The following is a 25809-nucleotide window of genomic DNA, read 5'->3' on the forward strand; positions in this document are numbered from 1 at the left end:
GCCCCAGCGCCGGATCCGGGCCAGCCATGTGCGACCGGGGGAGACAGGGCAGGCACCACGGGATTGGGCATGCCATCTGCCACCAGGGGAGCGGGCCTAAGCCAGCAGGTAGTTATCTCTATAGGGGTCCCAGTCTGTGAAAGGGCACAGGTTGGGCTGAGAGATTCCCCCCCCACTGCCAGTGCACAAATTTTTGTGCACCGGGCTTCTAGTCCTATATAATAAAGAGCGAATATGATAATTAGACCAAACAGCCGAACAACCTTCCGAACAGCCTTCCAGATGATCTTCTGGATGAAACTGGGGCTGTGAAGGCCAGCCGAGGCTGCAAGGGGTTGGGAGGGCTGAGCTCCTTGCATGAATTTTGTGCATCAGGCCTCTAGTATCCTATATTTTATGGACCATGTGACTCTTCTTTGTCTATCTTATTTTTCCATTTTAACTAAGATTGCAGTTAAATCTAAATAACAACAACAACAACAAAAAGCACAAGTGTGAAGATAAATAGCAACTGGAAATCTATAGTGTGTGCAACATTTAAAATGAAGAAACAGATATTTAGTTTCAACAAATTATTTCTATGTAGAAATTCAAGCCCCAAATTTCCAGATTTTCAATTTATTTGTTGATTTTTTTAAATTTTGGTCTTTTGAAGAGAAGCAATAAATCTGGATAGTCATTTAAAACCTTTGTCTTTTTAAACACCGGTAACTACTTTTCCAATCATTATATATTCATGCTCAAAAATGTGTCCCAAAGGAACACAACAGCCAAGTTTTCCACTTCACAACCCTTTTGTAGAGTTCTATTTGGCAACCTTCAGTGCTTTAAAAAACTGTTAACTAAAAATAATAGCCATTAACCTTTTAAAACTTGGGTCATCACGAAGCAGTGAAAGGCTTTTACTGTTGGTGTGACCAGGAGAGGTGTGGCTCAGTTGGTTGGGCTTCCTCCTGCAGGTCAAGGGCACATGCCAGGGTTGCTGGTCATGGGCATGCAGTAGGCAGACCAATGTTTCTCTCTCTCCCCTTTTCACTTCCCTCTCTCTCTCTAAATATCAATAAACTATTCTTTAAAAAAAGAAAAAAGAACTCTGCAGTGATTAACCTCACAGCTTCAGTCTCATCAGTGAGATGCTTTCAATAACATAGGAACTACATCTTCACTATCCTAGAGCCTGCCCTACGTCTCCTCTTCCCTTCGGTGACTCCCTTTGCCTCTCTTTGCCTATTCCTCCTTAATTCTCTTTGACTTCCCTCTGACACTGATATCATTCCCACTCTCACCAGGTCCAATCCCAGAAGTTTGCACAGTGTTTCTGTGTCTTCCTCGCCTACACTCAGGTGGCAGAGAGGCATGCTGCACAGTAGATAGATCTTCATTGAGAAAGCACTCTGCACACCTGTGGTTGTGAACAATTTTCTTGTCACGTGCCAGGGTATGCTATTTCTTTCATTTAGACGGCTTGTCTTTTCCTGTATTCTCTGGATGTACAGGTTGATGTTTTAATCAAATTTGCCAACCTTGTGGCCATTATTTCCTCAAATATTTTTCTGTCCAATTTTCTATTTTTCCCCTCCTCTATTTGGAACTCCAATCACATGTATTTAAATGGCTCAATAATCCCCACAGATCATTGAGCCTTTGTTCAATTTACTTCCAATATTTTATCTCCTCTGTTGTTTAGTTCTGTTGGTGTATTCTATCTAGCCGACTTCATGGCCCTTAAAGGCAAATGTTGACTTACTCTGCTTTAAAAAGTAAGATACGGACTTTTCTGGTGGTGTTTTCTAGGTGCTTAATAGAAGCTTTAGAATAACAATTGCTCTGTAATGCCAAAGAACCCACATTTCTCAGGATGGAAGCTTTAGCTTAGCTTGTGAAGAACCTACTGTGTATTCAACCACATGGGACTCACATTTTTCATGCTCATGAAGGTCTAGCCTGTTTGTTGGGAGTTAGTTGCTCTCAATGGGAAGCATAGCCAGAGGAAAACTTGACAACATGCCACTCTGGGCACAACTGCAGGCACTATCCACTTCCCAAACTCCAAACTCCCAGGTTCCTGAACCGCTGCCCACCTCACTCCCTCCCCTACCCCAATCTCATTAGCTCTGTTTTTTGCCAACCTTAATCATTTTGGTGTTTTTATAGTTAGATTACAATTTTCTAATCTGCACCACCTGAGTAGCTGTGCATGGAAAATGGCTAATTCTCAACTCTTTAGTTTGAGGCAACTTTGGGGAAATATTCTGGGCAGGATGCTCTTGGCTACTTAGAAAATTATGTTTCCTAAGGCGGTGCTCCCAAATCATGTTATGCGAAGGGAGATGGCTCTGCTCTAGAATATCTAGGAGCAAATAAGCAAAACCAGGTTAATCAAAACCACTTAAACGTTAACTCTGCTCTCTTGAAAAGCACTATGTTTAATTCAGACCTCAACCAAAACATACTTTTGGCTTAAATTTGTCAAACCACATATGCGACCAAGATCCAGGGTGCACAGCCATTGAGAATAACACTATAAAAATTGCCCAAAATATCTAAATCTCTACGTCGTTACCAGCAGAGTACTCTGTGTCTGTATCTGTTGAATGGCTAGGCAGATGAGCTTTCAGAAATCATGACTCTGTGCTTTCTATCCAGGAAGGTTTCCACATTCTTAAAAGCAACCTGTAAATTAGAAATCACGTCAGGAGCAAATGCAAGCATGCGCACTGAAGCAGCAAATGCACTGGTCTCCTCAAACGTGAACGGGGCAGTGTCCTGCCCCAATTACCTTGTCAGCTTAACGCAATTTTCCTAACTGCTGGGAAATGTCAGATGAGGGAAGATCAAACTCCTGCTGCTTTCAAATCTCTTCAATAATCCAAGACCTCCCTCCAGAATAGCAGTGATGTATTATAGAAGAGAAGAAGTAGAGGGGTGGGCCAACACATTTTCACGTAAAGGCCAGCATGATGAAAGATCTGCTGCTCAGAAAACCTTGCTAGATGGAGCTGCTCAACTATGGTGTTTCTCAAGATGGTGATGGGATGATTTCAGCATGGACTCCCTAGAAGCAGAGCTGGGGAAAATGCAAGTGCTAATAGCACATCTGACCTAAGGAAGCATCATTAGAGGAATGAAAAAGTGAGGCACTATGGGAAATCGGCATTTAATCCTATGGTGGCACTTCGGGCGATGGTGTAGTACACGCCTCAGAGTTACCCCACCCAAAAGGTGAGGAAGCTAGGGTACTGATCCCCCAATCCCTGTCCATCCTGAGCAGAGTGCCTCCTCCAGGGGTCTCAAAGCTTCTGGCTTGCTCTGGGCATGAGTGGAATGCATCTCATAGCCAGAAAAAATAGCCCCTGTGAAGGGGTGCATCAGTGTTTTTAGTAAGTCGTCTTTAGCCCATAGAGGTGGGTGAGGAGAGGAAGAGCCAGGGCTCCAAATGCTACAGCCATTCTCAGGAGATTTTAGAATCATTCATTCTAATACATTCACTCATTTATTCATTCATGTGTGTTGTTCAACACTTAGGTGAAATATACATAACTATTGCTTAGATAATGTTTACATTTTCATTCTCTACTTTATTAACTTTGTGAGTAGAAACCAACAGAACAGGGAGATAATACAACACTATTAAAGGGTGAGTGCTTTTAAAGACATACATCCCCCACAGACTTTATTTGCCATTGCTGGACTTAACTGGGGAAGAAACAAATGTCAATGGGGACTGTGAAAAAAGAAGCTCAAACAGACACTGGTGGATCCTGTGCCACTGAGGACCTTGGGCTAACTGGGACTGTGGTTCTGGATGTTCTGGTCTCTGACTTTGGAATGCTGTGTGAAAATGGAGGTAGCTAATCCAAGATCAGAGTAAATGCATGTGGTGTGCACATGCATAAGAATAAGGCTGCTTAGAGTAGGGATAGCTCATGAATAGGGTGAAAGGGTTTAGGGCCATGTGACTGTTGTCCACTGGTGTGAAACCTACGTACTTTGTGTTATGTAGCAAACTGGATTTTGCAGATAGAATTAAGATTATGGGCCTTTAAATGGGGAGATTATCTTGGATTATCTGGGAGGACACAAGTTAATCACATGGATCCTGAAAAGCAGATGAGGAATGAACCAGAGAGATGCAATGAAAGAAGCAGGGTAGGGTCAATCCACCCTGGCTGGCTTTGATGACATAAAAAGACACAAGTTAAGGCATATGGTGGCCTCAGCTGCCAGCCAGCAAGGAAATGGAGATAGTTCTACAACCGCAGAGAAGTGAATTCTGCCAACCATCAGAATGAGCAAGAAATAGACTCCCCTAGAGCCCCCAGGGGAGCACAGCCCACCAGCACCCTGATTATAGCCCAGAGAGACCCAGGCTGGGCTTCTGACCCAAAGAACTGCAAGATAATACATTTGTGTTGTAGAAAACAATGGGCTTATGATAATTCACTAAGGACAGCAATAGAAAAGATAATCAACTAGATTTCAACATGATGCCGGCTCTGATCTATTAAGTTTAGCTGCCTAGAAAGGCTCTGTTTAAATTAAATCTACAAGACAACCTTCTGAGTTTTGTGAAGAGAAAACCTTTTCCAGTTGGCAGGGCCAGGCTCAGAGATAATGGACACATGAGTGCCACCCTCATCATACCTGGTGTAGACCTTCCAGGTATTCCTTAAGCAAAAAAAAATGTATTTTATCATAATTTTGGAGGCTAAAAGTCTGAAATGAAGGTGTCAGCAGGGTTGGTTTCTTCGAAGGTACCTTCTCTTGACTTGACTATGGACATCTTTTCCTGTGCCCTCAGGTGGTCTTTCTTCTGGGTGTGTCTGTACCCTAATCACCTCTTTTTATAAAGACACCAGTCCTATTGGTTTAGGGACAACCATATGACCTCATGTTCCCTTAATTAGCTCAAGGCCCTGTCTCCTAAAACAGTCACATTTTCAGGTACTGGGAGTTAGGACTTGGACATGAATTCTGGGAGATGCAATTCAGCCCATAACAACAGGGTCATTCAGTATCTCTAGGGTGAGGCTAAGAATCCAAAAGTCTTACCAGCTGGGTCTGAGAAAAATGTCACTTTTCATGAACACTCTAGGGGGCCCTTGGCAGGTACTGTGGAGAGGATTACCTCTGGGATGTGTGATGAGCTTACGTCGTCCCTCCTCTACCTGCAGGCACCTGGATGCCTCCTTGTGACCGAAAGGGACACTATCTTCCTTGTGCAGGGAAGGACAGCGCTCTGATTACCCTCAAACACAGACCTCTATCCTCACGCCTCCCAGGCTCATGATGACCCAAGAAATGGAGCAAATGTCTGGAAAACACCCAGCCCTGCGTGTGGCATAAGCAAGCAGTTTCCTTGCTTGGTCTGCAAATACACAGAAGCAGCAGGGAACCACTTTGGGGAAACAATACAAGAGGTGGCTTTTAGGAAACCTTTCCCAAACTCCACTCTGCAATTCTCCTGAAGTTTAGTATGTTAGCCCAGCCCACCAGCGAGGCTGCTTTAATCACAGGGCAAAGGAATGGGCTCTGACTAACATCAGCAGAAAAAAAAACAGGTCACTGGAAGGAAAGGAGATCACTCAAGGGAGGGAGGGACAACCAGGCTCAACTATAAGGAGGGGACTCAGGGGCTCTGGGTCCAGCCCTGGGAGCTACCTCCTCATTCAGTCTTTCCAGTATATCCCCGAGGAAAGGCACCAAATACCAGCTTGTTATGTGTTTTTTTTTCCTATTGGGCATCCTTGCACTCAACCTCTGTTATGGTTTAAATGAGCGTGTCTCCCCAAAATTCATATATTAAAGTCCTAACCCCCAATGGGATGGTGTTGGGATGTGGGTCTATGGGAGGTGATTAGGTCATAAGGGTGGAGCCCTCAGGAATGGGATCATTTCCCCATGGAAGAGAGACCCCCAGACCTCCCTCAACCTTCCACCAAGTAAGGGTATAATGAGACATCTACAGCCCGAAGAGGACCCTCACCAACCATGCTGCACCCTGATCTCACACTTCCCAGCTTCCAGGACTGTGAGAAAGACATCTCCACTGTGTACAAGCCACCCAGTGTGTGGTAATTTGCTATAGCATCCCGAAAGGACTAAGACAGCATCCGAGGTCTCAGGGAGAGAATCCTGTTGGCCTGCCTGCCTTGGCCATATCCAGAGTCCTTGGCTTGGTTAATCATCTCTCCAAGACTAAACACCCGAGACCTTGGAGTGCTGGCTAGCTCAGGGCAGGAGGGTTTGATGACTGCCACAAAAAACAAGCATATGTCCACTACCACACTATTCACCTCCACACATGCACAGCCTGGATAGGGTCCTTTCAGGCCACGGAGGAGGGTGGGGGGCCTTGTTGTCACAGTGAGACTTGCCTCTTTCTGTCCCCAAGTAAAGGACACACAGAATGCCTATCTCCTGCTGCCCCATTTCCCTTCCCTATCGAATCAGCCCCCCCCCGCCCCCACTCTCCCATTGATATTTAGATCTCAGAAGAACAGAGCAGGAAGAAAAGTCTGTGCTGAGGCATCAGTCACAGAAATGAGGAGCAGCTATGACAAATTGAAATGTCAGCATTATTAGCCATTTTGCTTGAAGCTGAATGAAACCGACTTAATGATAAAACCAGAAATGGGGCAGATTGGCCTTGGAAAAGGAGTGTGATGACTCCGGATAATGGGCTAAAATTAAAGCAAGAGGAAGGGAGAATGAATATGAGGCCAAGTGCCCTAAACGGGATAATGGGCGTCTTCCCCAGAGAAAGTGTGGAAATTCCCGGGAGTCTCAGAGGAGGGCAGACAGTTAACATGCATGTGACTTACAGGGCTCAGCTTCCAAGAGGAGGGAGGTGGCTACTCGGACCTTTCTTTATGTGACCAGGCCTCACGATCCATTTGGGGAAATTAAAATCTGTAACAAGTTGGCTGGTTTCCTGATCTGTTCTTCATCCTCATTAATTTAACAGCCTTGAAAATATCGGGGCGCACGTAAGAGCTGTAGAGGGGAGTGTGAAATTCCAGGTCTGGCGAAGACGACCTTCTTGTAAAACATGTTTAAGTGTTTGTGAATTTCTTGTCTTCACAGGGGAGCTGTCCCTGGAGGTGTTTCTGGCGGTCTGAGTGTCTTCAGTGTTCACACGTGGAGAGCTAATTTCTGTGGGACATATCACTGTGCATGATGTGAGTCCAAGGCCTTTTTATTTTGAGTGATTTTGCTACTGATAGGAATCCCTCATCCTCCTTCCCACACAAACCTCATTCACATTTCAGAGGCTCCAGTAGAGATCAACCAACCATGGCCCAGGGGCCAAACCTGGCCCACTGCCTGTTCTTATAAATAAGGTTTTATTGGAACCCAGCCTTGCTCATTCATTTTGCCTTTGGCTGTGTTAATATTACAGTGGCAGTCTTGAATGGTTGCAGGAGAAACCATATGGCTTGTGAGGCCTAAAACAGTCATTATCTGGACCTTGTATATCTCCCATCTACACTATCAGTCCTGGTTTTATTTATTTGTTTGTTTGTTTGTTTATTTTTATTGATTTCAGAGAGGAAGAGAGAGGGAAAGAGAGAGAGAAACATCAATGATGAGAGAGAATCATTGATCAGCTGCCTCCTGCACACCCCCTACTGGGGATGGAGCCCCCAACCCGGGCATGTGCCCTGACCGGGAATCAAACATGTGACCTCCTGGTTCATAGTTTGATGTTCAACCACTGAGCCATACCGATGGGACAGTCCTGGTTTTATTTGAAGTGGAGTGAGCATTTCAAGTTATATCTGAAAGGGTTCTCTTGCAGATTACCCCTCTTCCAAGGTTTCTGAGGGTTCCTTTTTCCACTAACATTTTACAGTCCTCTCACTCACAACTCATCAAAATAATATTTAAGACTTGCTTTCATAGGATGTTTCCAAAGCATTAACTTAGTTTTCATAGAAACAGCTCTCATTCTCACTGAGCTCATTTTTCATCAGTTTCCATAATATTCCACTGAATAATGTAATTATAACAAGTGCAGCCGGCAGGGGCAGGTTCTGGGAATGCATGCCACCGACTCTTGGCAAGCAGACCCCTCAAGGAGTAAAGGCAAAGGTAAGGCTACAAAGCAGCCACTTCCCAGGATGCCATGGGCATCTGTCAATGGTTTATAAAAGGACTGAGCAGTATGTGTTAATCTGGTAAATGTGCTAAGTGGAGGCTGATTAGGTAAACTTCTTCCATCCACAACCTTACACAAAGCATCTCTCATTTAAGATATTTATCAGTTTCACGTGTAGAGTTTTCTCATGGTTATTTGACAGGTACATACTTTCTCCACTAGCCTGTGCAGCGGTTCTCAACCTGTGGGTCACGACCCCTTTGGAGGTCAAACGACCCTTTCACAGGGGTCGCCTAAGACAATCCTGCATATCAGATATTTACATTACGATTCATAACAGTAGCAACATTACAGTTATGAAGTAGCAATGAAAATAATTTTATGGTTGGGTCACAACATGAGGAACTGTATTTAAAGGGCCAGAAGGTTGAGAACCACTGTGTAAGGTATAGGACAGTGGTTCTCAACCTTGGCTGCACATTAGAATCACCTGGGAATCTTTTTAAAATCCTGATTTCTGGGCCTCATCCTCCAGAAATTCTGTTTCTTTGTTACTAATGTTGTGGCCCCACCCCATAACAGGGACCATGTGCCAATACATCTCAGCTACCTAGCACAGTGACTAGCATATGGCTCCTGACCAAAACTATGGCAGGGCCTGACCGGTGTTGCTCAGTGGATTGAGCCTAGTCCCACAAACCAAGAGGTCGCCTGTTCGATTCCTAGGAAGGGCACATGTCCTGGTTGCAGGTTCAGCCCCTAGTAAGGGACATGCAGGAGGCAGCTGATCAATGTTTCACTCTCATCGGTGTGATGTTTGTATCTCTCTCTCCCTCTCCCTTCCTTTCTTTCTAAAATCAATAAAAAACATATTAAAAAACGACTCTGGCAGGAACTCCTACAGCCTAAAACTGTGGTCCATACAACATGTGAGGTCTGGCCAAAGACTGGGCGCTTACATTTCTTTCCCTGCTGTCCTAAGAGCATCTGGAAAGTGTTGGGCATTAGAAGGGTAGGGGGATGAGAGGCAGGGAAAGGTATCTCCAGTTCTGAGAGCTCACTTCCAAGGCAGTTGGAAAGTTTCATTATCTGATGTCTGGATGAAGGCAATGGGTTTAAGCCAAGAAGATCATTAGCATTTGCATTCTGCAATCCACATCACTCTTGTATCTAGCAGAAATGAGAAACTCATTTCTAACTGGCAAATTAAATATTGATAATGCAGATCTGCTCTGCAACATCTTTCACACGCCCGCACCAGAGTTTCAGTGTTTCTAAAACTTCCGTCATTTGCATTACAGTGTCTCGATTTCTGTCATAACTGCGGGCGATCTGTAACATTATGAAGTTAATACTTATCTTTAAAGCAACTCATTTTTAAAAAATATATTTTATTGATATTTTACAAAGAGGAAGGGAGAGAGATAGAGAGTTAGAAACATCAATGAGAGAGAAACATGGATCAGCTGCCTCCTGCACACCTCCTACTGGGGATGTGCCCACAAACCAAGGTAATGCCCTTGACCGGAATTCAAGCTGGGACCTTTCAGTCAGCAGGCCAATGCTTTATCCACTGAGCCAAACCGGTTAGTGGTAAAGCATCTCATTTTTAACCTACATACTAGTAGATGTAGGAAACTTTGCCAGGGAAACATTGCACTCTAAATGGAAAACAAATTTCAATCATCAAAAATAAAAGTTGAGGGGTAAAAAAACATTAATAGCTAACAATTATTAAAAACCTTTTCTACACCAGATGCTGTTCTAACAACCTCATACACATTATTTCAATCTTGGTTCACATATGCATATACACACAACTATTGAAATACTTGCAATTATTATCTACATTAAACATAGGGGATATTGAGGCACGGAGAGTTGAAGTAACCAGCACAAGGACAATTGCAGAATCTAGATTTTATCTCAGGAGGCCTAGCTGCCGGCCCCTTCTTCTTCACTACTGCACTTTGCAAACAATGTTTATAAAGTGGAGTTAGATGCTTTGGCTGCTGCAGGCTCTAAGCCCCAGGCACACTCCCATTTGGCTAAAAAGAGAGCTTAGAAATTGTTAGAGACTTGTAAAAGGGACTTTACTTTAAACTCCTTTCCCATAGATATAAAAAAAATTAATAATTGCAAAGGGAATAAATAACCTTCCAATTGATTCACCCTTTCTTCATGACTTGATGTTTACCTCCTAAAAGCCTTGAGTATCACAGGGTCAGTGTCTTACACTTCGGGAAATGCTGAGCTACACCTTGCTGTAGCACACCCATTTCCCATGATTCTTTGCTCAGCTCTGCACTCAGGTTTGGAGGGTACAGAGGCATCCTTGGGGATATTTACTGGCAATGGATTTTTTCCTGATAATTGAGTTCTCTCTCAATAGTTGGCCCTGGGCAACTAGGTTTATTTAAACTGCTTCCCTGGGCCCAGCTGACTGGACCAGAGCAAACCACTGACCCCAGCTGGGCCCATCGGATCCCTGCCCGGGAATCTGTAATCAGGATGCACCAACAGTTAGTCCTACCCCTGCGGGACTGATGCAGCGTGAATCTTAGGAGCTGGAAGGGGCCGTGTGCACAGAAATGTAAAGAGAGCCTTTCTCAAGAGAATGAATCCTGAGTGGCCTCACAAGGAGAAATAAAGACGGGGATGAGGAAGAAGTGCCTGTGTCTGACAGCTCTCTGAGTCTGAGCTGCCTGGGAGGCCTGGTGCATGCTGCCTTTTCTGCTTAGGCTAGCCCGAATCAGTCCTTCGTATTGGCTTAACTAAGGGAGAGGCGGGGTGTTTTTTCCCTGAGCACACCACCACCAACTACAGAACCTGCTTTGGAAACTGCTTTTCAGTGTGGGGAGTTGGGTGGGAGCCATCCGCCCTGCCTGCCTGTTTTCAGTTGTTCGTGTGGCATTCTCCCCAGTGGCTCTCTCATGCCTCTCCCCTCCTGTTAGGAGCACACGTGTCTTTAGAAATACTCTCTGTAAGTCATTTCATCCAATCAACAGTCCTCTGAGAAAAATGTCCCCGTTTTGAACATTGGCATCTGGAGCGTTTCGAAACTAGGTAGCATTAGAACTAAGACAGGAACCCGAGTCTATACCCAGAGCTCCTGACCACCTCTAACTGTCCCTCATACTATGCTGACTCCCATGGGATCCATTGGCCATTGTGTTGATGAGAATTGTGGTCTAGGAACCGATTCTAACCCACCGGAGAGCCAAACCTTTGCCTGCTGAGTAGTAGCAGTGTTCTGACCAACGTTGCTAAACAGCCCCCAAAACATCTGGTACTCACAGCACAAGAGGTCCTTTTGCAATCAAATATTCTACAGGAATGCTAACAAGAGCGGTCCTTTGGTCCCCTGCCCTAGAAGCACACCATCTTTCCAAGAGGTAGGTTGCCAAGGGAGACAAGGGCTTCGGAGGCCATGCCATTTCTCTCTTACTTGTTTATTTGTCCAGTTGTCAGTTCCGGATGCCAAAGAGGTCAGTGTTGACGGTTGGGTCATGGCAATGGTACAACTAGCACTGCCCCCACCTGTCAGCGGAGATCTTGGGACCCACTGGTCAAGGCAACCCATGGAGTCAGAGGCCCTTCATGGACAGATTTCATGGTGAGCTCTGTGGACCATCTCTCCAATGGAATCCAGTGACAATTTCAAAGGCAAGCTCAGAACCGGGCTCAGTCTACTATAGACTGAGTAAACTCAAGATGGACAGATGTTCAAGTTTTTGTTGTTGTTGTTGTTCTCTACTTTGCTCATTGAGGTCATGAGCAATCCTAACAGCCTTCTGAGACAGGTGAATCATTGTTAGGAGTAACTGGCTGATGCCCTTCTCTTGGGAAGGGTAGGGGCTAGGAAGCTCCCGGACTGCCTCTCTGGGGCTGAGCTGGGGTCTGCCGTGAGGTGCTTCCTGTCTGCTGTCTATCCGGGAGGCAGAGAGGAAACTAGCAAAGACAGCATGCAGGATGCCACCAAAGAGCATGAGGAAACAGACAGACAGAGAGCAAAGCTGGGTAAAGTGTCAGTGAGGACTGGCGGATGGGATCTGTGAGACAGGGAATTAGCAGAGAGAACATCTATTGCAAATTCACAACCAGAGTCCAGACACTTGCTGAGGCTTTGTTTGGGTCCCCACAGTCATGCATTCAGGATGGAGGGACCACATAAAAGAGTTGGCAGGAAACCAACATCATGAGTGATGTAGAGGGCCCGTGTGGATGCTTCTGTCGCTCTCTATTGGGTAACTCCACCACATACATTCTCCTCTTCCTCCTGTTTCAGCAAGTCCTGGTTTGGTTCAGGTGACAGTGTGCCTGTCCCTGGAAATAAAATATGGCTGCTGTGGCCAATCACTGAGATCCCCGGTCTGTGGGAATGATTAGCATACATTTTGGCCAATGAAATCTAGGAAAACATCTGCAGAGAAGGTTTCTGGGAATGACTTTTCTCCAACAACACACAAGTACTATGAGGAAAACCTCCTCCGCTGCATCCCTCCTGCTGAGAGTGTTGTCATGTGAGCACATGAAGCTTCTTCCTCTGGGAAGAAGGAAAGAAAGGCCAGGAAAAGCACGAAGATTCCAAACCTCGGCCTGGCTACCAAGACTTCCCAGAATCAACTTGGCCGTGGGAGGTGATGAAATGCTTTTATCTCTTATATAACACGTAGCTTTTCCATAACTTGCAGACTATATCATTCTAACTGGAAAAAATAAACTGATAAAATTTTCAAGAGTATTTCTCAGAGAATGCTCTGGATGCAAAAAAATGTTCTGTGATCAGATGAGTTTGCAGGAAATTGTGCATTAGAGCCATCTCTCTGCATTTCACTTTTGCACATTAAAGGCTCTGAGAAGTCCTGCAGTTAAAAACAACAACAACAACAACAACAACAACACAGTTGGACTGTCTTTAACTTTTCATTTCCTGAAAATTAACTAATCAGAGAATCCAGTTTTAAACTTTATAATAGAAGAAATGCCCATTTTGAAAAAAAAAATAATTTTGAATTTGTGAAAAAAATCAGACCAAGTAAAGGAGAAAAAGAAAGGAGAGCAGTAGGAGCAGGTCTTGGCTCTGCCAATCCCTATGCAGTGTCCACCTGCACAAAAGATGCAGGAGCAGTTGCATCTTTCTGCATCCTTTTCTGTTCCCAGAAGGCCAAGAAAAAGGGATGCCTTTTGCAAATACCCACTGATATTCTGACAACCTGAGAGAATGTACGAAGGGAGGAATATAAGCTTGGCAACATGACCGTGGTCCAATCATATTGTAGACAAATCAGGAAAGGCGGTGTGATTGCTGTATTTAAAACATGTTTTAAGAAGTGTGGCCGGCAGACCCCCTTCAATGATGTGGGCAACTAAACAGATACCCACTGTTCTTCCAGTGTCTCTCTTTCTAAGAAAAATATAATGAGGTTAAGGAAAATGCATTTTATTGAGGTGGCCACGTATTAGCATTTCAGATCAGAACCAAATTTCTTTCAATCTGCAACCTCCAAAAAATGTCTCCTTAAAAAACATCACATTGATCAAGAGAGTTTGTTTGTTTGTTTTCAGCTAGAAGAGGGGCTGAGTATACGCAGAATACAGGAAGAAAAGGAGGGAGAGAAGAAAGGCAGGAGGTCAAAGAGAGAGACAGAAGAACAGGGAAGGATGGAACAGAGAATATATCCATAGCCCCACTGGTGTGGCTCAGGGATTGAGCGTGGACCTATGAACCAGGAGGTCACGGTTCGATTCTGGGTCAGGGCACATGCCAGGGTTTCAGGCTGGTTCCCCGGTTGGTGGTGTGCAGGAGGCAGCCAATCAATGATTCTCTCTCATCATTGATGTCTCTCTCTCTCTCTCTCTCTCTCTCTCTCTCTCTCTCTCTCTCCCCCTCTCCCTTCCTCTCCGAAGTCAATAAAAACATATATTTTTTTTTTAAAAAAAGAAAATACCCACAGATGAGGCATAGGTGTCAAGGGAGAGGCAGCGCATTAGGACATTGCTGTCTCCCAGGAAGGGACTGGAGATGGAGGATCCAGTGAGTGGAAAGGGAAACCCTCACTACACCTGCTTAGGTATCGGTTACATGTGAACCACATGTATCTGTATTCCTTTTATTTAAGTGTATTATCTATTCATTCAAAACACAAATTAGTTTAAGATGTTTAAAAAAATTAAAAAGCCTGCCACAGCAACATAGACAGAACACCACTTCTTGCTCTCAGGGATGGGCTCATACGGGGCCTTCAGAGTCAACCTGTGCACTGAACTATATGACCCGTTACATGGAACCACCACTTGAATTTATTTCACATCATGGGAAGGGCTCCTTTCTCCCTCCTAAACCACAGCCCTGTTGACAATGTCCTCATCGGTGCAAAATAATAAGCCCCTCAAACCGCACTCAAGCCCTTCCCTGCCTCCCTGTCCGGAAAGTGCCAGCCCAGTCTCATTTGTAATAGAGATTTTGAAATGATCTTAATGTCGCCGAATGTAGCAGGGACTCCTGGAGACGAAGCACACATCCCTCTTGACCTAGTTCTGGCCACCATCCCCATTCAAACAGGAAGAGAAAGCTGAAGTGGGGATACATTATTTACTAGGACGAACCAGTGATTCAGACGGCAGGGGGAAAGCAACGAGAGAGATCGGGAAAGCTTAACCCATCATGCAGGCTGCTTCATGAGGGCGTCACAGCTGATGTAGGCACAGGTGCACGGGAGATGAGAGGTTACTAAAGAGGACCATGCTGGGGGACCATGTAAAAAAAATACACATCAAAGGAAAAAATCCTCACGTCACTTTCTCGGCTCCGTGCCACTGGATTCTGTGGTTTGTGATGTTTGTTAGATGGAAGGATCTCGCAGACCTGACACTGATAGCAACTGTGGATGGAAACAACGCTACTAGGAGCCATTGTCATCTCAAGACAGGCCCTGAGTGAGTGCCCGGGAAAGTTACAGTGATGGTAGGGTTATTGAGCACATGGTCCTCATATACTGGATCCCTTTGGGCACAATGGTTCCCCCGACCCCACACCATGCTGCTGTCGTTTTAAAAGCAGCAGATCCCCCTCATTTTCATAATAATGTGGAGACAGGACCATGAGGCCTGTGGTCCAGTACAAACTGCCAACACCCATCAGTGACATGAAAGCTGGGCTAATTATGACTTCGAGCTCATCCATCCAAACCATGAATGCATTTACAAACACACACAAATGGGGATCTCCCATCCTGATATTTCTTGATAGACCGCACCCGTGCCAAGAAGGCCATCAACACAACCCCATGGAAGCAGACAGTGTCCCCCAGCTCCATCTAGAAACCAACCGTTCTCTCTTTGCACCTAGCACATCTGAGCGCTGAGAGAGCTTCATTTTCAAGAAGGGAAATCACATATGATGCTTTAAATCTGTCTCTTTCTCCTTTAGGCACAAATGCCACAAAACCAAACGGTCTATGGGGGATATGCATTCCCCTAGAACACGCCCTTGACATCTGAGGGGCTCACCCACCCCAGGTCACAGCGAGAGGGCCTTTTAGCCACTCAGCACACAGCCTGGTAGTCACGTTAAGAAGGCAGCAAGACATCCTTTTGACCTTTGTTATGACTTAGGCCTCCTGTTGTACATAAAACGAGTACAATGATGTCAAACGAATTCCAGAAGAGAAGTATTTATTGCTGAATCTAAATCAAAAAATCCATATCTGCTATAATGGCACTTCAAAAGGAGATATACTGTATTTACCAGCCCAATCAATACCAAATTAGCTGGGATAAATATTTTCAACGCTACCAGGCTGCGGACGGAGCCCACTCTTTAGAACCCCGTGTCTTGGGAGAGACAAGGACATTTTTGCTTATCGCACAGAAACGGAAAGCAGGAAGTGCTCACACGCAGGTGCACCTACCCTTAGCTGCTCTCTGTCACAATTCATCTGCTGCCTTGAAACCTACAAAGAAAAGGAAAAGAGGGGGTGGAAATCAGAAGGTTCTGCATGAAAACAACATGAAAGGGAAAAAGGAAGTTGCTTCTAATCACTCGGCTTAAAGCAAGCCCAGGATTAATTAATTGCCTATTTACATTTTTCATTAGAACTATTTTTTTTTCTGTAAGCTTCAGTTGGCGTTTCGATTGTGTGATCCAGAAACAATTAGGAGGAGCCGGTCCTGGAGGGCATGAGGAAAGAGGTCCAAACGAGGGAGTGGAAGGCGAAAGTTCCCCGGGGCGAAGGCTCCCTCTTGGCATGCTCCCCCTCCCCCTCCCCCACTCCACCTTGCCCTGTCTACCAGGTTCAGGCATCCTTCCCTGAGGCCCGTTCAAGATGGTTGGGAATAGTCACTGGGCGTCACACAGTGTCTTCTCTGATGTTAAGGGCCAGTAGTGACACCTACGTGTCTTGGCAACTGGGTTACATTTTATGGTCCAGTTGTAAACACATGGTAATAAGCCCCCATAGGACTGTGTTGGGGATGATTCTGAGCTCAGTGCTCATACCAGAGAGAGCCTGATTGATCAGTGATATCTTCCCTCTGCTCAAAGAGGAGAATTTGGGATATCCACACCATGCATCGCTTATCCTTGCCCTACCAAAGCCTGCTTCTACAAATCTGAAAGGCTTCTCTAGGGTCACCATGTAATTGATTGTTCCAACAGGAGAATGTGTGTGAGTGAGAGGAGTGGGTGGGCTGTTGCTTGTGCCAGTGACAGCATATGTGGAGTGGGGATGACAAAGCAAGCAGGAGCATATGGGCACGCTGCCTCTGTGGGGACTGCGGACTCCACCGTCCACTCAAACAGTGAGGCTGAACTAAATCTCAGGGCTGCATGCACAGTGTATTCTGTGTGTTTCTGGTATTTTCTTAACCGATGAAGCCACCCCTGACTCTGAGCACCTGACAGTATGTTGCAAGTGTTTGAAACTTTTACTAAAGGATAAGAAGGTCTTGGAACTGACTTCTGATGTATATTTTATACATTTTGGAAAGAACGTTTCTTTTTGTTTTACCATCTTTCAAACAAAAACAAAAACAGGAATCTTTACTTAGGATGTGCCAGAGCCCCCAGTCTATAAACCAGTGCTCTTCTGTGTGCCCTTGAACCCAGAAAGATCACCTCCCAGAACAGCTCCCAAGAACATAAGCAGGGATACACAACACATGTTTCTTTACATGGCAGTTCCCCGCAGCATTACTTAGGAAAAAAAGCATTGTAAGTACGACAGTATAGAAATGGGAGCACTGGCCATCAATGACAGCGTACTGATTTGATGACATCAAGCACAGCATTGGGAACCATGGCTTTGAAATATACTCAAAAGGCACTATTTAGCTTGTTTTGTTTTTTTTAAAGAAGCAACAAAGGTGCACAGATGTTATGATTCCTGTTTTATTTTATAAATACAATTCAAACAGATCATAAAAGAGAAGGAAGAAAGAACAGTGAAAAAGACTGGGAGGAAATATATCAAAATATTAAAAAATAAATGAGTACAGTTCTGTAAATGTACAACACACACACACACACACACACACACACACACACACACACTGGATTATACATTTGAAATAGGTGACTTCATGATATGCTAATTCTATTTCTGCAAACTGTTAGAAAGTGAAGCAGGGCAAATCCATACAGATAAGTGGTTGCCATGGGATTTGGGGGGAGGCAGGCGGGGAGAAACATGGAGAGACTACTTCCTGGGTTTGGAGTTTCCATTGGGGATGATGGAAAAGCTCGCAATCTAGGCAGGGATGCTTGCACAATATTGTGAAAGTATTTAACACCCCTACATGGTACAGTTTCAACTGGTGAGAATGGTACATTTCATTCTCTGTTTCTTTCCCCACGATAATACAAACAAAGTGGGCGATGAGGTTCTGATCCTGGGTACCATGGAATGATCACACCTCACCCCACCTCTCCCACTCAGAGCAACGATAAATCCTGGGTGGGCGGCAGGGAGCAGCCACCTGAGGTCTGTGAAGAGCCCACAGCAGCAGGTGGACTGAGGAAGGAGACCAGGATTCAAAGTCCCACCAGACAAGATCCAAACCACCCCTCCCCTCCCAGGACCTCCTGGCATCTACATACAGAGCCACTCACCAGGCCCTGAGGGGGAGAGCCTCCTCTGTGGACCCGGAAGGTGGGCAAACTCCCTTCGGTCTCTCTCTCTGCCCTCTGTCCACTTGGCCCAAATGCAGTTCCAGTTGCAGAAGCACATGAGCAGGGGAAAGGCACCAGCTTTCTGGGTGGCAGACAGAACAGCAGAGTGTTGGGAAAGCAACGATGTTTTGAGGACCTTGGAGAGGGAAGAGTTTGGGCAAATGACCCGGTGTAGTGCTTCTGTGAACTCCACACTCAGCCCTGAGTCACATGTAACCAAACAGAGAGCACAGACCATGAGAACTGGGCTGCTCAGAGCACTGCTGAGGCCCAGACCCGCCTCTGGGCTGCACACCTGGGACCTGTCCAGCTATCACTGCAAAGCACTGTATTAGCAACAAGATCCACAGAAAGAGGCAGGAACATTCACACGGAATCCAACTGGATGGATCTGCTGGTAGACCAAAAATATCAACAACAATTTCCACAGAATTTCAATACGACACATAATCTTCAGAAATAATAGTCAAACACCCAGGACACAACCATAATAGTCACATACTCCACATACAAAGAAGCAGGAAAGTCTACACTCAGAGGGGGAAAGACAGTCACAGACATTAACATGAAGATGACAAGGATATGGGAATGATCAAATAAAGGTTTTAAGCACCTTTTATAAAAATGCCCAACAGGCAAGAAAAATAAAACAATAGAAACAAATAAAAAATTAGGCAGTGCTATCAAAGAAATAGGAGGTATAAAGAGCCAGAATGAAATTTTAGAACACTAAAAAAATAGCCTAAATTAAAAAAAATAACTCACTGAATGAGTTCAAACCTAGAATGGAGATAGCAGAGGAAATTCAATGAACTTGAGTCCATATCAATAAAAAGTATATAATCTAAACAACAGAGATTTAAAAAAGGGGGGGGAGAAGAAGGAAACTCAGAGACTTATAGAATAATGCCAGAAGATGTAACATTCATGTTACTCCAATTCTAGAATAAATATAGTGCTCACTGAAGAAAAATTATTTGAAAAAATAATGATGAAAACTTCCCATATTTGACAAAAGACATAATTCCCCAAGTGCAAAAACTCAGCAAACCCTAAATAAGTAAACCCAAAGAAATTCATATCCAGCGATAATCAAACTGTTGAAACCTTAAAACAGATAATAAACATACACACACACACACACACACACACACACAATACTTTCTGAATAAAAAGTCAAAGACAAATGATACAATACTTATGAGAAAGCAAGAATTCAATCAGCTACCTGTGAATTTTCCCTTTAAACAGAAAAACCAAAACCAGGGAGGCCAAAAGAAGGTGGCAAACAATCTTTTTAAGTGCTGAAATCTAAGAAGTGTCAATCTGGAAATCTATGTCCCGTGAAAATATCATTTAGAAATGAAGGGGAAATATTAAGAGCCAGGGAGGCCAAAAGAAAGTGACAAACAATTTTTTAAGTGCTGAAATCTAAGAAGTGTCTATCTCGAAATCTATGTCCCATGAAAATATCATTTAGAAATGAAGGGGAAATATTAAGAAACTAAGAAAATCCATTGTCAACAGACCCATTCTGAAAGAATTGCTGCAGGGAGTTCTCCAGACAAAGGAAATATACCACCAGAAGGAAACTTGGAACATCGAGACTGAAGAAGAGGAAAGGAAATGATAAACATGTGGGTAAATATAAACATAATACACTAGTTTACTCCCCTGGAGTTCTTTCAAATATGAGTAATGGTTGAACGAAAAAATAATAAAAATATTTTTAAATTGTCTAATGAGGTTTTCAGTGTATATGTAATACGTAAGATAAATCAAATGTAAAAAGAGGAGGACAAGGGACTCATATGGATATAAGGTTTCTACATTCCAATATTAAAATGGTAAAATATTGATTCTATGTAGACTGAGAGAAGTTAAGGACGATGCATATTGTAATCCCTAGATAAACCGCTTAAAAAATACAGAAAGTGAGTCCTGGCTGGTGTGGCTCAGTGGCTAAAGCGTCTCAGGTGTGATTCCTGGACAGGGCACATGCCCAGGTTGTGGGCTTGATTCCCAGTAGGGGGCATGCAGGAGGCAGCTGATCAGTGACCCTCTCTTATCACTGATGTTTCTATCTCTCTCTCCCTCTCCCTTCCTCTCTAAAATCAATAAACATCTTTTAAAAAAAGTGATATACCCAAAACAAATGATGTTGACTAACTGGATGTTTGTATGCAGAAAATAAACAAAACCAAACACCTTGACCTCAACCTCACACTTAATACAATAATTAACTCAAAATGGTTCATGTTTCTAATTGTAAAATATGAAACTAAACGAGAGATGCAATTAAAGTGTGGGGGGGCAATATTGCTTTCTTAATGCTTTTCTGTAGTTTCAAAAGTATCCTTTATGTCATGCAGGGCATTTATAATTGGAAAATATTTTAATATTGGTGCCTTGCAGAAATATAGATGTTTTAAAATGATATTGTGATAGTAATATCTCTCATGTTCATTACATAAATAAAACGCTTTATGTAATAATAGGATTAATATGTTTAACATCTGTCTTTGAAAATCACAAGGGCTGTCAGACTCATTGAGCACAATAACATTTAAAGAAACAAGTAAACTTCCGCCCTAAACCATGTGAAGTGAAGCCATCTTATAATGTTCCTATTTCAAAGTCTATCAATTGCAAAATTCAACAGTAGCCATGAAAATAGCTATGTTGTCCTACAAATAAAGCTGATTAGCAAAAATGGGATTTGAAGATAATAAAAAAAGGCCATCTGAGTCATCTTTATAGTGGACTTTTGTGGGTTTGGAGTTTTTATGAGTTTTTATTTCTTTTATTTTTATCAAATTTATTGGGGTGACATTAGTTCATAAAATTATATAGGTGTTTTGGGTTATAATACATCATCTGTATAGTACATTGTGTGTCCTATGTAGATTGAGAGAAGTTAAGTACTATGTGTATTGTAATCCTACACAGAATCCCATATTGTTTGGCCTATATTATCGCAATAATATCTCACTTCTCCTTTTGGGTCATGTATCTGTCCAATGCCATAAATTCTTTGTGAATTGGATATCATCACTACCACACTCCACTTGCTGCCTAATAGCGCCTCACCTGCCATTACCTCAGTAACACACCCTTCTCAGTAAGGTGACCAGCGACCTCTTCCTCTTCAACTAGTGATCCCCAGCAAGCAGCCAGTTGTACAAAATGGCGAGTCCCATCATGAGTCTGTCTTTGTGTTTCACACAACCGTCCCTGTAAGATGCACTAATGCTCCGGGCGCTCGCTAAGTGATTGCTAGGCCTACTGAGGCTCCTGCAAACATTTCCCCTTAAGCACCGTGGGAGAGGTTCGGAGAGAAAAAGATACCTGCTGCTCCGTGTCCTTGGCTATGAAGAAAGGCCCTTCTGCACATGCTTTAAAAGCAGCCCTGGAACATGGCGAATATGTACACTTTACTAAATGCCATTTCATTTGGAACTAACATGAGATATATATTTTTTTCTCCCATGGCAGTTATACACAAGCCCATGTTTTTATAGCCTAAATGAAAAAAGGGAAAGTGGGAGGTCTGATGCTGCTCCTTTAAGATGCTCCCAGAGAATCAAATACCACTCTCGATAGGGCTGCCAAGTAAGCACTTATGAAAGGTTAGGAACTGAAGCAATAAACTTCAGCAGGAGACCCTTTGCTTTCCTGGTTGAACGGGATGTTTAATAGCGGGGATTCATCTTCCCCCACTTCCTATCTTCATGTAGCCAACAGGGCTGAAGACTCTTTCTCAGACTCAGCCTTTTGCATCTGCTCCTGACTTTGAGCTCTCTCTTATCAGCCCTTCCCTATTACCAGTCTGATTTCCCCTCCCACACATCAGACTAGATCTGCAAGGGAAAGGACTGAGTCTTATTTGGCTTTTTTTTCCCTAGAGATTAGGACAATGTTTGGAAACCATTTATTTTGTCCATCCGTTCATACTTTCATATATTCAACAACAAACACATATGTGTGTGTGCATGTGTGTGCCTGTGTGAGTGTGTATGATGCACCTTCTGAATGTCAGATACTGTTCTTTGCACTGAGAATATAATCGGAAAGAGGGCTTCTGGAGTTCACTGTCTAAGTGTGGAAAATGATGAGTGAATCGACGGTTATGATACAGTGAACATTTGCTACAATGAAAATTGAAGCTGTGCTCATGGCACATGGAGGGACAGCAACCTTGCCTCTGAGAGCTTAAAAAGGTGTTAATGTTTTATGTTTGTTTTGTCTTTTAGGACATGTATCTAGAGAAAAAATGTGGGGGGAAGCTTTCAAGGGGAGAGGGGAATGTGAGAGTCACAGTGAATTATGGAAGTGCCAAGTAATTCAATATGGTGGGATAAGTATGCATCTTTTCTGGTTTGTAATCATATAACATTGGAAATTCCAGTTTTTAGGACAGTTGTGAATCATTCAGAAGAAAACCAACAAAGCAGTCTAGCAGCATAAAACTCAATTAATCAAATCAATGGGCACTTGTGTACATTTCTCAAGTTCTGCATTTTCATAACCATTATACATTTTTTTGAAATAATATGGCATCTCCTATAAATCCACACTTCAAAGTACCTAGGGTGAGCACTATAATCCTCCTTTTCCTTATCCATTTCAGGATTAATACACACTGGACATGTGGACTGTGAGCTCCTACTTTGTGACTAGCACTGTGCTAACGGAAGGGGATGCAGATATAAAATGCAGAGATATTGTGCATGTCCTAAAAATCATCTCAAAGGCAGGGGGATAGAGATGCATAAAATAAAGACTGTAATGCAGGGTCCTCAGTGTGATAGAAAGAAAAAACACAGAATACCAGGAGGACCCATAGGAGAGGTGCCAACCCAGCCTGTGGTGTGAGGCCTAGTGGAAGGAGGGGTCAGCCAGGAGAGGGACCCTTGATTTCGCCCTTTCTGGGTGAATGAAGTTGGGGGGGTGACCTACCCAAGGATCTGGGAAGGTGATATTGTGAAAAACACAGAATACCAGGGGGACCCATAGGAGAGGTACCAACCCAGCCTGCGGTGTGAGGCCTAGTAGAAGGAGGGGTCAGCCGGGAGAGGGGACCCTTGATTTCGCCCTTGCTGGGTGAATGAGAGTGGAGGGGTGACCTACCCAAGGATCTGGGAAGGTGATATTGTAAACAGCACAGTCAAAGGGAGGGCAAAGTAAGGAAGCACGCTGGATTGGGGGCAGGGGGTGTTTAAGGAAAGTGCATTCATATTAGGACACCTTTATGTTTTGCTCAATTTTAACTATGCTGACAAAAATTATTTTAATTATTTTAAGCATAATAAATGTCACATAAACAATGTACCCAAAGTTTATGATGTGCCAGAAAACACGTTGCACACTTTTTAGAAAGACCTCAGTTGATGCTCACCACTTCCGTGAGTAGGTAGTATCCTTTTGACAGATGGGGAAACTGAGGCACTGGATGATTCAAATGCTTCCCGATGTCCCAAAGGGAGGAAGTATTGGAGAGGGGATTGTCATCTAGACGGCTTGACTTGAGTCCACCTCTGAATCACTAGCACACAGCTCCCCGTGTCAAGGAACCCAACCAAAAGCACAGATAACCACATTGTGAACCCACCCCAAACCCTGGCCTGCGCCTCATTCACCGGTAGCCGATGTTCTTTTGCTGCTATGCCCTGACTTGATGCTGCTTACACGTTTGTGGTTCTCTACAACACAACACGAAAGGACTGTGTTGTCTGGGTTGGTAAATGCCGGATCTCCACACTTCGCTTTGTGTTGTTTGAGTGGGTTTAGACTGAGTTTAAATTGGGAACCTTTCCACCAAATTAGATGTCTCTGAGAACAACCAACCAGCCCTTTTGCTGGTTGAGTTTTCTCCCCAGTGGGGACTGGAGGCTCAGGAATCAGACTGCCTGAGTCCAACCCTGGCACATCACTTGGTAACATTAGCCACAGTCTATGATCTCCCTGCTCACAATGTCTCTGTTTGCATGTGTTTAGCATGGTGCCTACCTACTGTCTAATTGTGCTGTGAGCACAAAATAAGAAAATCTGTTTAAGTACTAAGCAAAGTATGTGGTTGCTCATTTAAATAATTCAACAACTCCTAGAAACTGTTATTACATTTAATGTGACAGTCGGGATGGGGTATTCAGAAGGAGCACAAGGCCAAACCTGTTGAGGGGCGGGGGGGGTATCACCTGTTGGAGGGCTGGTGGCAGCTTTCACAACACAGAATGGGCGTTTCCTTTAGTTCAGCATTTCCCCTGCTCAGAGTCTGTGTTGCAGACTGGGAGGAGGAATGGGAAGGAAGGCGGTGCTTCTCACAGCACAGACCTGGGACAGGGAAGGATATCAATACCCACCAGAAATGAAAAGGTTGAAAACACTGTGATTCATCTATAACAGGAGTGGGCACACTTTTTCTATAAAGAGCCAAATAGTGCCTATTTTTGGCTTTGGGAGCCATAGGCTCCCTCTGCTATAGCTACTCAACCCACTGAAACAAGAAAACAGAAACAACCCTAACCGGTTTGGCTCAGTGGATGGAGCTTTGGCCTGCAGACCAAAGGGTCCCAGGTTCGATTTCAGCTGAGGGCATATGCCTGGGTTGTGGGCTCGATCCCCAGTGGGGTCCTGCAGGAGGCAGCTGATCGATGCTTCTCTCTCATTGATGTTTCTAGCACTCTATCTCTCTCCCTTCCTCTCTGTAAAAATCAATAAAATATTAAATGAAAACAGAAATAATGCACATACAAATGGCCATGTTTCAATAAAGCTTTATTTGTGACAGTCAATGGGCTGGAATTGACCTCTGGTAAGAATTTGCCAGTCCTTGATCTATACTGTGGAATACTATGTATTCCTCAGAGGTTTACTGATATGGAAGGGTGTTCATGATAGAATGAATAAAACAAAGCAAACTGAACTGATTTTTAAAATGCAATCTGATTTTTGTTTTTAAAACTATACATATACACACACACATAAAAAGATCCATTTCTACATGGAAAACATCTGAGATGATAAACACCAAACTACAAACAAAAGCACAAAATTGCTGTCCTGGGGATGAGAGCAAGAATGGGGATGAAGGGGCAGTGATGCTGGATCCTCAAGTTTATTCTGGGGTTCAGTTACCTTATTTCAATTTCTTTCAGGGAACATGGCCTGCTTTTGTAAATTCAAATGAATGGCAGCCTAATAATATAATTTTAAAAGTTGAGTTATAAGTTTATTATAATGATTAAATGAGACATTGTATAACATCAAACTCAGGCCTAGGCTGGCACATAGTAGTTGCTCAATTAATGAAGGTTATAAATAACTCCGCCCAGCAGAACCCAGGGTAGTTGTATTGAAAAAAGTTCAACTCCAGTTTTTCAGAGATGGTATGCATTTTAGTGTGGATTCTCTTCAGTAGAAAAGTAAACCTACAATAAAGAGAAAGGTTGAGCTGCCCACCCTACTTCTGGGTTCATGAAATGTTTATTAGAGATCTGAGTTTATGAAGACCTAAAGTCCCTGAATATAATGCAAT

The 25809-nt window shown here is 43.7% G+C and overlaps 1 protein-coding gene across 1 annotated transcript in view; it reads right to left on the reverse strand.

The window, feature by feature from the left end:
* RBFOX1 (RNA binding protein, fox-1 homolog (C. elegans) 1) overlaps positions 1–25809 on the reverse strand; it is a 2191581-nt gene that overhangs the window by 619063 nt on the left and 1546709 nt on the right. Inside the window, 1 exon segment of the mRNA XM_005872925.2 lies at positions 16015–16056. Within this exon segment, the coding sequence (XP_005872987.1) occupies positions 16015–16056 (42 nt within the window).

This window comes from Myotis brandtii, unplaced genomic scaffold (assembly GCF_000412655.1).
Source record: "Myotis brandtii unplaced genomic scaffold, ASM41265v1 scaffold397, whole genome shotgun sequence".
In the NCBI taxonomy this organism is placed as follows: Eukaryota; Metazoa; Chordata; class Mammalia; order Chiroptera; family Vespertilionidae; genus Myotis; species Myotis brandtii.